The sequence below is a fragment of the Falco naumanni genome, chromosome 1 (assembly GCF_017639655.2).
Source record: "Falco naumanni isolate bFalNau1 chromosome 1, bFalNau1.pat, whole genome shotgun sequence".
Lineage (NCBI taxonomy): Eukaryota > Metazoa > Chordata > Aves > Falconiformes > Falconidae > Falco > Falco naumanni.
The window spans coordinates 109178008-109191439 of NC_054054.1; the positions used below are offsets into that span (position 1 = coordinate 109178008).

Here is a 13432-nt window from a genome sequence, read left to right on the forward strand (position 1 = left end):
CTCCTCCTAAATTGACGCTATACAACCTAAAGTACCATATTACTTTATCCATCCAAACCTAGATGAAAACTTTAAAATAATTAGTTCATATATTGATCCTAGAAATTGTCTCTGATCATCATTTATTCACTTGATGCCAGTCTCCATGTCTTTGTCTTAGTGAATGAGAAAATAAGATTAGAATGTGTCTGACTGCCTCATTTCTAAAAGGGCATAGGACCTATACACATTTAATTACCCCAATCTCCAGTGTCAGTTTAAGAACTTTATAGCCAAATAGCCAAAGCAAATTCTTCTGTAACACACACCAGTGTAGTGGGTTTGCATGGCAAGGTTTTGGTAGCAGGGGAGCTATAGGGGTGGCTTCTGTAAGAAGGTGCCAGAAGCTTCCCCCATGTCCAATAGAGCTAATAACAGCCAGCTCCAAGACCCAATGCTGGCCAAGGCAGAGATGATTATATTGATCAGTGATGGGGGTAGTGCCTCTGTGATAGCATATTAAGAAGGAAAAATGAAAAAAAAAAATTAAAAATCTGCACCAGCAGGAAGGCGAAGTAAGACTACACAAAAGCAACAATTCTGTAGACATCAAGGTCAGTGAAGGAGGGCAGGAGGTGCTTGAGCAGATTCCCCTGCAGCCTGTGGTGAAGCCCATGGTGGGGCAGGCTGTCCCCTCAGCCCGTGCAGGTCTACAGTGGAGCAGATATCTACCTGCAGCCCATGGAGGACGCCACGCCGGAGCAGGGGGATGCCCCAAGGAGGCTGTGGCCCCATGGGAAGCCTGCACTGAAGCAGCTTTGCTGGCAGGACTTGTGACCCCATGGGGGGACTCACGCTGGAGCAGTCCATTCCTGAAGGACTGCACCCTGTGGGAGGAACTCCACACTGGAGCAGTGTGTGAAGAACTGCAGGCCATGGGAAGGACTCATGATGAAGAAGTTGATGGAGAAGTGTATCCCATGGGAGGGACCCCACGCTGGAGCAGGGGAAGAGTGTGAGGTGGAAAGAGCGGCAGAAACAATGTGAGGTAAACTGACCATAACCCCCATTCCCTGTTCCCCTGCACTGCTTGAGGGGAGGACACAGAGAAATCAGATTAAGTCAATCCCAGGATGAAGGGAGGGGTGGGGGGAAGGTGTTTTTTTTCTGATGATAATAATTTAAAATAATTTTCCCCAAGTCGAGCCTATTTTGCCTGTGATGGTAATTGCTGAGTGACCTCCCTGTCCTTATCTCAACACACAAGCCTTAGGGTCAACCCACTACAACCAGTAAAACCAATAGTTTTTATACTGTGTTCTGTCTGAAGATGTACGTGATTACAAAAAGAAACATAAATTACTGAGACTAAGCTCTGCTAAAGCACCTGAGGGATGCAGCTGCCCGGCTTGCATTCATTTTAATGGAGAAAATGCATTGCTCTGGGACACCTTTGAAAAATTCAGCCTACACAAAATTCATCTTGGTGTTAAATTACATCTGCACTCAACAGGCTAGCTGCTTTCATCAGTGGCAACTAACCATTACCTGAAATGCAGAAACTCTAAGGACTAAACTCGATAACTGCCCGTTATTTAAGCTGTTGATGCCTAACTTCCTAATCATTGACCTGACTGCAACTGATATGGAAGCTCTTGTGCATTTTAGTAGTGAATGATTTGGGAGAAATCCTGATTGAACACAGCTGGCAACTCTCATGCCATTTGGGGTGAAGTGCCTCTTACCAATTTCATCCAGCAGCTCTTGGACTGGTGGAGGCAGTTCATCAATGAGCTGGTTAGGTGCCTCTGAGACTGCTGAGGTAGAAAAAAAAAAAAACAAACTACTTAATTAGCAGTGATTAATCCTTAATAACTGTGATATAGGCTTACATCATGACAGCATCTTGCTGACGTATTTCATTTATCAACCTGCACAAGCCCAGCTCATTCACATTTTATCAAATAACCTTAAATAGTTTCATGATGGAAGAATCATTGAGAGCTAGATTTGCACATTCAGTTCAGCTCTCAATCCAGTATTGCAAATTTTAGGCCAGTAATATTTACACTTCAAACACAGGTTGACTAGAGGTCAGAGTTCTTAGTCCACAGGTGCAAACACAAAATCCATAACCCAATTATCACTAGCAATACACAGTTGTGTACAAAGCTATTTATCCCTAAAAATAGAGATGCCTAGGAGGAAAAGGGAAAAGAGAAAAGGGGAAAAGAAGTAAAACTGCAAAATTTCTTTTCAAATCCGTTTCTCCATTGATTGATTATTCTGTTTGAGCTAGGTCAAGAGACTTACCAGATGCCTTCCTGGTGTTTCTCAAGGATGAAGCAACTACTGGCAACCCATCCTGTGTAAGATCATACAGAATGAAAGACAAGAAGGTACATTGAAGAACTGCTTGCCTTAACCCTCCCTTTCAATGTACTAAATCCAAAATGAGGTAAGGCCTTAATTAAAGCCATAGCTGACAATTAAAATTTAAAATCTGCTCTTCAATCAGTTCAGAATATGAAAACAGAGGTAGCAGCATCCAGGCAAGCCAGATGTGTGATTCTGCTTAGGCTGCTGTGCACTCATCTTTTAGCTGGCCATAAGATACTGTCAGCTACATAATCTTATCCATTTCAAGACTACGTATGGACAATTGGATTGGAATTTTCTGAAGGGACCGTTCCAATACCTCTTAAGTTCCCATTCCCTGCTTTGAATCCTTAATTATTAAACCCAGGCACACCTATTCAGCAAAGAACCCCCCCAAACCCAACAATTTGTAATCACAGACAAGTTCTCACTGTCCTCAAAATGAAAACAGGTGCTTCATGCACCTAAATCGTAGAATAAGATTGTAGACACAACCAAGTATCTCTGCAGAGCAGTCAAGGCAGCACTGCACTGTTAATGGGCTTAAGGAATCCCAACTGTCTGCTACACAAGAAGAAAGACACAGACCTAACCTGATGACAACAAATGCAGTCGCTACTGTTCTGGTTGAAGAAACTCTAATTTAATCTTTAAATGACAACTCCATCAATGAATAAGAAAGGCATAAAGGCAACTATTTTATATGTAACTGAAAAGGTAGTTAAGATAAAGCTATGGCCACAAAACACCTTCAGTTCCAAAGAGATTACTGGAAATCACTACAGTGACCTTGGAAACTGTCAGTTCCAAAGAGAGGATTTTTTTGATATAACAAAGTTGATAACATTATGCCATGTCTGTGCATTAAAAGAATAAACTTAATCCCCTCATACAAGGGCTTTCTGAACGTTTACTTGCTTCCAAACTACTATGTAGAGGCTTCCACCTTAGTTTTCTTAAGGAATCACTCATGTGCTGACTTACCTTCCCCCACTAAGTTTTGAGAACTTTTCAGTTTCACCTGAAAACTTACACACTTGAACACACATGCACATGTATTAATTTTCATTCAAGTTTATTCCCTACTTCCACATAGTCAAAAGCCCATAGTTCACAATCACTTGTGAATTCCGAGTGGCTCAGATAAGCAGCCTGCTGTTGCCTCCCTGGAAGACCCACTGATCACCATCTCCTCTCCCAACACAAACATATCTTTTCTACCCTACCATTTTGCAGATACTTGTCACTTTGGTGTTCCAGGATTACCAGATTCAATGCTGGGAAATGGCAATTCTTTACAGCCAGGAAGGAATGGAGGGCAGATAAGACAAGGCCACTTTGATGGTGGTCAACATTTACATAGGATTAGGTGCAAGGGGAAGTCAACTCTGCATAACCAGTGGCACACACTGCTTTGAAATCAATCAGAACTGTTATCATGTCAACAGATCCAGGCTCCCAAAACACAAAGACCTAGAAGTATTTCTATTCTCATCTTGCATTTATTTTAAGGAGAAGAACTGTAAAAAATATTTTAGAGAATGGCTGACATAAGGTGTATTTTCTAGACTTACAGGCTCGTTCAACTTGGATGAGCAAACTCCTGAAGCAACTGAGGGAATTCCAGTGCTCCTTCCCTCTTCATAAGCTGTAGTGAATGTCCTGGACACTGCAGATATCTCTTCAGAACCACAATAGGAAGAATCTGAAGCTACTTCATAGCAGTGTTTGTGTTTGTCGAAGGCTACTGGAATTTTTTCTTCTAGAATTAAAAAAGGAAAAGATTATAGCAAAGCTGGAAAATTTTTTTTGAATTTTTCTTGTCTTGATCACATCTCAACGGAAGCAGAAAAAGATTTCTTGTACTTGCATAGGAAACTTAAGAAATTATTGTCCATAAATGATGTCTAAACAGAAGTCCAAACTGATTACCTAGAAGCTCCACCTCAGAAATTATTTATGAAAAACTTTGCCAATTAAGAAATTTTGACTATTTCATTACACCAAATTAATGCAAGTACAAAGCAAATGATAATTCATGGCTCATAAATAACACTTGAGTTCAACAAATGTCGAGATCACTTAATTAACACTCAGAACAAACTAAGTACTTATTACATTGTCTGTCTTCAAAATGATAAAATCTGCATGTAACACTCCAAATAAATTCTAAATGTCTAATAAAACAATTTCTGATTTATGAAGGCTACAATTAACTACCAAGTAATCATCCTTTGGAGACCTTTCAGATAGTAGTGTGTTCAGCTGTGTCCCCATAAATTCTCCTTTAGCCCTATGTTAGAGATTTATTTTGACCAAACAGGCTCTAACTGCAAAGTTGCAACTATCCAGACCAAAACAATGAGATTTCAAACAACAGGTACAGCATTTCTTGTGGTTACATATTCCAAGCCTGACATTTCTGCATCGGTATGATGTGAATGGAGTTTCCATGATTCACATCAGTGATTTTTGTATCAGCACATCTCGGTAGAAAGGTCTGACTCCTGGCACAGAAAGGTTAAGTAATTCACTGGTCCTTCCTTTTCCCTCTGCAGTTACCTGAGCTGAGCGGAGTGCTGACGCTTGTTGGCACATGACTCACTCTGGGCGTTTTACAGTCTACATCTCTGTAATAGTTCTCTTGCTCATAGGGGATACTCGACAAATCCTGAATATCTGTCACTGATCTGAAGTATTGAAAGATGTTCTGACAGTTAGAATAGCCACTTCCTACACTTGTGAATCACTAAATTCTGCTATATTCAGGTTCTTTAATTTTATTCAGTTTTATCTAGTTTTCGAGAAAGGAGACAAGACATTCCCTTTGAAAACTTCCCACAGAATTCTGGGAAGGCTAAAGATCACCTTTTTTGATAATCTTGCAGAGACAGAAAAAAGTTAATTATTTGCTTTCCCCTCCTTTACAGGATTTCTTAATTTTAATAACACCTCTATAAAAGCAAGCTCAGGACACTGCCTCCAGAAAGCGCAAGAACTTCAAATGTGAACCACTAGGTACAAAAGTCTCTCCAAAGCCACGCAAAGACCTCAAAGTTTAACAAAAACTAATGATCCATTAATTAAAACAAAATGTAGGTCTTGGGAGCCTTTAAAAGAATTACTCAGATAAACTGAAACTGCTAAAGATCTGCAGAGCCAGTGATGTCCACCTAAGTCATAAAAATTCTTAAATGTCTGCAGGGCTGGGATTATATTAAGCAAACCAACATCTTCTGCAGATACACCCTGGATTACATAGTCCTCAGAAGAGCATGAAATGAACAGATGCCTACTGCTGCCAAATCACTAATTTCTATGCAAATCCCCATTATCTGTAAAAAGAACTAACTTTACTAGTTAAGTCACAAACCTATTCTGCAAATCTTCCCTGAGAATCTCAATCACAAGACTATTTTTGTTGTAAAATTAATTTAGCTACATACTAACAATTTGCTCTTTAAAGTAATTTCATTTCTTCTGTGTCACATGGCCAGAAGAAACAAGGAATTCTAATACTTTAATGTCAAGAAGCACAGCCAGATTAACACTAAGTTAATTACCTATAAATATGAAAATACTTCAAACAACTGTATGCGATAGCTCTTTTATACCTCCCAATTTAATCTCCCAATTCATCACGAGAAAATATTTCTTTAATACTTCAGACAGATGTCTCTCAGTTTTGGTCTGTCTCAACTCCCTGTTTTGCATCAACACAAAACTTTTACAATGATAATAACCAACTACTAAAATTTTGATATAAAATGGTCTGTGGCTCTTACTCATCTTTTTCTTTGCATTCTTCCGGTGGCTCCCATAGTATCACTTCTGGTGCTGCTTCAACACTGGAATGAGGGAAGAAAGGTCATATTATATTCACTCATCCTCTCTGAGAATTATGAAAATAAATGTATTTAGTCTTCACTCTCACAAAATTTTTAAAGGACTACCTTCTCTCTGAGGCAGACCACACTCAGAGAAAGTGAGCAGCTGCTAACTCAGGAGGAACACAATGAAAGCTAAGCTATAGGGAGGCTAAGGGCTTTTTTTAAGAACTTCAAGGTAAGGAGTGTTTCACTTTAAGTGAAAGTACCCCTTGCAGTGTGAGGTGGTGAGTCTAACCAACATCTCTGCGTATTAGTAGAATATAAGATTTACAAAAAATACTGGATATAAACACCCCACATTTGACAGATGAGACTGAAGTCTCCAAGTGTAGGCTGAGGTTACCTGGAGGCAAGATACAGTGAGCATAATTGCATCGGATTGTTCCCACACAAAGGAAAAAGGCATGATCTTCATGCCGCTTGAGCTCCAAAACCGAAGCACAACAAAATTAAAACAGATGACTGAAGCCTTAATTTGAATTATCTGTGCTCTGTTTGAGACTGTCGCTTATCAGCGTAAAAGGAATTGTAATACATACATGACTTATTTTCCTATTTTTGCTCCCTCATTAAGCAAAAACAAAACAGAAAACCCCCACCAAAACCACAACTGAACACTGTAAAAGACAAAATCCCACGAGACTTGTTAAGGTCCTTTTAGTATTTTCTTGGCAAGGAACAACGACATGTAGATGATCATTACCAGTGGCGGCATCTTATTTGAATATTAGATATGTAAGCAAAATTACAAAAAGAGAGCACACTTTATAATCTAACTTATGCTTGAAGTAAGGGTGAAAGTAAGTCTACGTACCTGGCTACAGGCATATGGCCGAGTTGATTCACTCCTAGCGTGTTACTGCCAGAGTTCTGCACTGCTGTGCTGCAGGATAGCATTTTTCCTCCTGAATACAAATAACAAATGTTCCCTCTTACTGGGTTTTGCAAACACAAAAGAAAGCAATACAACTCATTGAACAGGAAATTGCAACTTTATTAATTTTTGTAATTTTGTAACCTTTGTTGTTGTGAAAAGACAAATGTGTTTTAAAGATGCATTTTCATAAACATACAGCTGCCAGATAGTCAACCACTGAAGCACTGGGGAATACCACAACATTTACAAATTCGAGCTGAGAGGCAACAGACTAGAGAAACAACGATGATCCTTCCATTACTCTGCACGCACACAATGTCAGCTCTTACGGTTAAGCTCAAGATCCTTCCAGCAATAAGAATATTAATGTGTAAATACAAGCCTAATTCAGTTTCCAGCACCACAGCAAGTTGCATAAAAAGATTCATCTTAGCCCTAGGGTAAAAACAAAATGATTGCAAATGAGTTTTGTTCTGTTTTTTTTCCCTGAAACACAGCAACATAATCATCGCATTCAACAATATTTCAGTGACTGCAAATCCCAAACCTTCCAAAATTTTCCAAAATCCTGAGTGTCCTGAACCCTTACTAAAATAATGAGTAAGAGACCAAGTGACCCTGAAGAATCAAGCTCCAGCCTTCTGACAGGAGTTCTGCTGACAAAAATTTAAGTGCAAAACCACTTTGTCTGCCTGACTCAAAAGTGCCTTCAAAAGAAAAAGCAAATTTACCTGAAACCTGATCACCTGATCCTGCATCTTCAGGTAACAGTTTCTGCAAAAATCTTTCACAAGCATCTTCTAATTTGTCCTCAGCATCTGAGGTCTGAAGGAGGGGGGAAAAAGGAAGCAAATTCAGTTTCTCCCAGACAAGCTGTGAAAGGTAGGACAACTCTCACAGGATGATGTTCACAACAATCAAAATGGAGAGAAACTTTTGAATTCAAGAGTTTATCAGCAAATAGCACGGACTGGATTGAACAGTACATACAATAGTTTTGAATCAAGAAATGAATGAAGATTCTTTTAAGACTATTGAGTACTATAGTTGAGAGAGCTGTGAAGGCAAGGCTGAGATTATGAATGCCTAAAACTGCTCAGCCACAGATTATTTAACTGCCTAGTAAACAAATTACAGAAAACATGCCCCTGGTGTTTTAGGAGTCAGGGTTTTAGTTGTTTGGGGTTTTTTTGTTTTTCAGTTTTATTCAGGCGAGGGTGCGTGTTTTAAAAGAACAGGATTAGAATTTTCTTTTAGGTAAATTTTTATTTGTAAGTATTTTTTCAAAAGAAAAGAAAGAATAAAAACTATCATTCTGCTGTTTTCTACAGCTCTTCTTCAGATCAAATGGGAACATAATAAAACTACACGTTGTGTAACTTACTTCCAACATTCTTGACACAGACTTCATTTCTGTCTTTTCTGTTATTTTTACCTCTAGTTCTGAACTTCTCTGAGCAGTAGGAGGAGAGAAATAATCAGGATCAGGAGTCAAGAATTTTTCAGACACATCAGGAGATGAATTAAGGGAACAACGTATGAATGAATGTACCTGTGAAAGACATCATCATATGAGATGCTTTCTCCACTCTCTATTAATATACATTTTAGTCAATAACGTTAACAAATACTGCATGAAATTGAAATTGTCATTGTATTTGTTGAGTTTCAGCCTACCTCCTGCTCCTCTCCTTACATTACCTTGATTGTTTATAGAATCAAACAAAAAAAAAAAAAGGGGGGGGGGGGAGGCGGGGGATTGTTAGACCACCTGAAAAGATCAGCTGTTGTGGTAGTTCACTGTGCAACATGGAGAGACCAGGCTAAACGGTTTTACAGATAACTAGCTGCAACGAGATTTCTTGGATTACTATACATACTCTAGAGGGATTCTCAGCTTGCTGAGGAAGGACTGAATTCATATGAATAGCTATTCCAGGCTCCACTTCATCTTGTGATGGCGACTGGCAACTTCTCCCTAGGATGTCAGAATGGAACAAAATTATTAGGCAATAACATGAAGTGAGTGATCTGAACCACTAATGGAATATCAATGAGTAGACAGTAAAACTACATTGTCTGTCAGGAACACGGAGAAATGACATTTAAATGCTCACGTCCTTAATCTAGGCATGTGAAGTTTTCCTTATTCCTTCATCTGTAACTATTACAAAAGCACTACCCACTGTGCTGCTACAGAAAAAGCATCTCTACAGTCCAACTGAAAGAAACGGAAGTGTGAAAGCATACTGATGGATTTGAGAGCTGCCTGTCTCCCATGCTGGTAGATAGTAATCAATGACAATGAAGGGCCTCCAAGCTCACCGGATATTACCTCCACCTATTAACATGCAATACCCAGTCTATTATTTATGTTCACCAATGACTGAGCGATTGGCCTGCTTTGGGGGCAAGACTCTAGAAGGTAAAATTGACAATTATTGTAACAAAATCACAGCAGCTGAAATCCTGGAAAATAGAGAGACAAAAGAGAAGAAATTATTTTTGGTTTTTCAACCTTACCTCCAGAACTTCTGAATGCAGACTCCAGATCACTTTCCTCAGATTCAGATCTATCCTCACTGCCCGGATCACCAGTCTGCCATCTATATCTTTGTTGGTCTTTACTTTTTTGGACTCTAACAGTGACATGTTGAAAGGGTTCCTTTATACTCTCTGCTTCACTTTCAGATGTATAGTCACTTGCTGGATACAGACAGCCAAGTTCTAGCTGTCCTGAGGCCACTCTTCTGGCCATTTGCTTTACTTCAGCTACACAAAATGAACAAAATTACCAGCTGACACAACAGAATCTGGACTTCTAAGCATACCCTCTGTTTCATTCTATCTGCAGACTTGGAAATGCTGAAGTTATAACCCATAAAATCCTTTATCACGAGAAGAGCTAAACACTTCCTTCTATTTTAAGGAAAGCTTAAAACCTGCATAAATTGATATGGACAAGTCTTTACCTGAACCATTTTTGTTAAGCTTGCAATTATTCATGCCTGTACTGCCATCCACTGGTCATTGCTATACTACCCGTTCTAAATTCCTATGCTGTCCCTCCCTTACATCCTCCAAAACAGGAACAGAAATACCTTGAGCTTTATATTCAAGCCATTTTAATGGCGTTGTAATTATTTTATGCCCTGAATGTGCAAGACACAGGATCCTACTCATGTGGTTTTCATCCAAGAACAGCTTCAGCAATTAAGGCAGAGAGACCTTTCTTAAGTAAGAAAATGTGTTAAGTTTCAATGCACTGCAGTAAGACTTGCTAACATTAATGCCAAGTTAACATGGATTTACTTACTCCTCCATTCTGATTGAATCATCCTTCCCTCCTCACTTATTTTTGTACTGTAAATTTCAGATCTTGATTTTGGATAGCACCTATAATAAATCGTTATGAAATGCATCAAACTCTGTTAACACACAAGTGTATTAAGTATTCCCAAGTCAGTAAAAGACTAGAAGTTGTTTTAATGTTAATTAAAAGGCTGAGAGCACACATGTTTTAAGAATCCAACAGAACTAGCAGATTGAGTCGTCAGAAGCTTAGAAAGCACAGACAGTTATTTAGGTCTATTATAGATTAACCAGACAAGCTGTACATGAAAATCTAGATTTCAAAAGCTGTCAACTGCCTTCAGATGATGTATCTATATAAACACTAACAGACAAGGAACGCCACGTAGATGTGTTTTATTCCGGTCAGTAAGGTGATCAGTGGACAACTGAAGATACTCAGAACTTCAGACTTGAATACCAACAATCCTGTCTCCAATCTGATTCCAATTCAGAGCTTGTTCACTTGACCATCTAACCACACGGAACATCTGGCCGATTGTTGTTCTAACCAGGTATGTCCTTTACCAACAGGTCCTACTGATCCAACTGGGTCATGAATCAACTTAAAAACTGCAACAGTTTTCCTGACTGATTTGACCTGAACACTGAAGGAGGTGTTGGTCTCCATCTTTCCCACTAATAGATTAATTTGGACAAGTTTTGCCAGGAGCTCTTAACATGTACTTTCTACCCACACAGAGAAATACAAAGGGACAACATTAAAAAGCACAGTAAAATGTAACAGTAATGGATGGATACTCTGTCCTCACTAGGTTTAGCAAGACTGTTCCACAGCCTCTAACATAGGTCCTAGTCCGACACCAAACTATTTCTACTAAGTATTGAATGAGGCTCTGCAGAGGGAGGAGAACCACCCTTACTAGTAACTTACTAGGTTGCTCTCCTTAGGCACTGTTACAGTTTTGGACCACTGACCTTCATCAGAGAGGCATCTGAAATCTGTCTGAATGCCACTCTAAAAGCAACTGCCCTGTCGCAGCAGTTACCCCGTCAGCTCTGCAGCGGACAGTGACTCACAGTAGGGCCCTAACTGGACAGATGGCTTTTCACTTACTGAAAAAACATCTAACGCCATCCTTGATCCTGGATGTGCCTACTTTTGACAGTGGCTGTGTAAAAATGAATCTGCTAGAATTAACTCTTCTGTGAATACCATCAAAACTCACCACCTCTCTTCTTCACTTCCACTTGCTGCAGAATGTGAATCACCTCCTCTCTGACACTGCAAGTTGAACTTTTTTTTGCATCTTACAGATACACGTGGGAGTAAATGCTGAAATGAGTCCAACAAGCCATGATTCAGCACACTTCATGCATTCCAGTAATTACTAGTTGAGATGTCTATGAGATATACCAAGAGCAAGACCATGCAAACTTTATTCCCTAGGTTATACTTTAGTAGCACTGCTCATAAGAAAGGATGGTAACTCCAGGCCCTAGCCTAGTAAAAACTCTGCCCTGGAATTACAGGAGGTTTCATATATACGCTGCAGACTGTCATAACATGTAATTCACAGATGAGTGGACCTCAATGACTCAAGATTATTCCCATATAAGTACATTAATTTCTCTCTCTTTGGGCTAAGTATTGCCAGTTACTGGTATTTAATAATGAAAGCTATCTAGAAGCTGTTACAACAGCTTAGACCACCAGAACTAAGCATACAAACAAAAATCTGTCTCCACTTGCCCTTTTCCCTGACAGTCCCACCTGCATTTTCATACAGGATTTTATTCCCTCCTGACTGAACTAGGGGGTAGGGAGAAAGAAGAAAATTCAATTGTGCTGCTGAGCTGACTGTTTTCATTCATATATATATATATATAATGTACACAGTAAGTGTATATATTTTAAGAGACAGATTCATCCCTCCTCTTGGACGCCATCCATAACTACATCTCTACCTGCTAATGAATACAGAAGCGATATACACAGTCACCCTGCTTAACACTTTACCTCATGGTCTAGGCTCATTTGATCATTCAGGCTTTTCTCCACACTGAAGGTGAGATTGTGATCGTTGTTTCCATTTTCACTCCCGCAATTCTCATGAAAGCACTTCCACTTTTCATTTTGAATTGCCTCCATATCCATGGCTGTCTTTGAAACAGCTTGGAAATGGTCTCCATCCAGTGCTCCTTGTGCCTGACACGTTATCGATGGTGGAATATAGTCACTTGATGGTGGACCTATAGCCTTCCATAAAAAAATATTATTCGTGTTTTGGGAAGTATCATCAGGTCTTTTCCAGTGTCCGTCTTGAAAAAATTGCTTAGAAAGCGGATTCATTCTGATTTCCTGGAGCAGCTTCTTTTGCTTTTTGGTGGCTTTAAATTTGTCCAGTTTCTCCTCCATTCTGCATATGGAATCTGCTGCCTGCTGCAACAGGCTCTGGACAATCTTTAAATTAAGGACACACTTGCTGGTGTGCTGCTCATTTTGGGACAGACTACTCATTCTTCTCCCAGCATCTCCTCTCACCTGTGCCAGCATGCATACATCAGAGGCCTCACTTACCCTCTCCTCCTCCTCTGTAGTGTACTCTGTACCTGATTCTGAAAAGCCACCTTCCTCATGAACTGGCTCTTCCTCACAGCGCACTTGAGGGGATGCATACAGGTCTCTGAGGGTAGCCTTATATTCTTCCTTTCGCTGCCTTTTTTCATCCTTTAGAGCTTGACCTAATCCAGCTCCCTCTTCCAGGAAGTCTTCATGAAGTTCTGGGTAACTGGCAAAGATTTCATTGATTTCAAAGCTACAGAGGCTGTCATCCATATCACTGACACTGAGAGCCGTGTGGAATTCAGGAGCTACACCACAATTTTTGTCCTGTGCAACCGGCTGTAGATTGGTTGATGCCTCTTGCTCCACTAAAGCAATACTCTCCTCAGGAAAAAGAGAGTACCTCGGGGCAGTAGAGCTGTCTGAAAA

The 13432-nt window shown here is 39.8% G+C and overlaps 1 protein-coding gene across 1 annotated transcript in view; it reads right to left on the reverse strand.

Annotated features, from left to right (window-relative positions):
- TEX14 (testis expressed 14, intercellular bridge forming factor) overlaps nt 1–13432 on the reverse strand; it is a 32293-nt gene that overhangs the window by 5573 nt on the left and 13288 nt on the right. The window contains exons 13-25 of the mRNA XM_040617987.1: nt 12458–13425; nt 11667–11773; nt 10442–10521; nt 9649–9897; nt 9006–9103; nt 8510–8677; nt 7857–7950; nt 7063–7153; nt 6144–6206; nt 4921–5048; nt 3933–4120; nt 2293–2344; nt 1725–1796 (exon numbers count right to left, since the gene is read on the reverse strand). Of these exons, the coding sequence (XP_040473921.1) occupies nt 1725–1796; nt 2293–2344; nt 3933–4120; nt 4921–5048; nt 6144–6206; nt 7063–7153; nt 7857–7950; nt 8510–8677; nt 9006–9103; nt 9649–9897; nt 10442–10521; nt 11667–11773; nt 12458–13425 (2358 nt within the window). The remainder of the gene's footprint in view (nt 1–1724; nt 1797–2292; nt 2345–3932; nt 4121–4920; nt 5049–6143; nt 6207–7062; nt 7154–7856; nt 7951–8509; nt 8678–9005; nt 9104–9648; nt 9898–10441; nt 10522–11666; nt 11774–12457; nt 13426–13432) is intronic.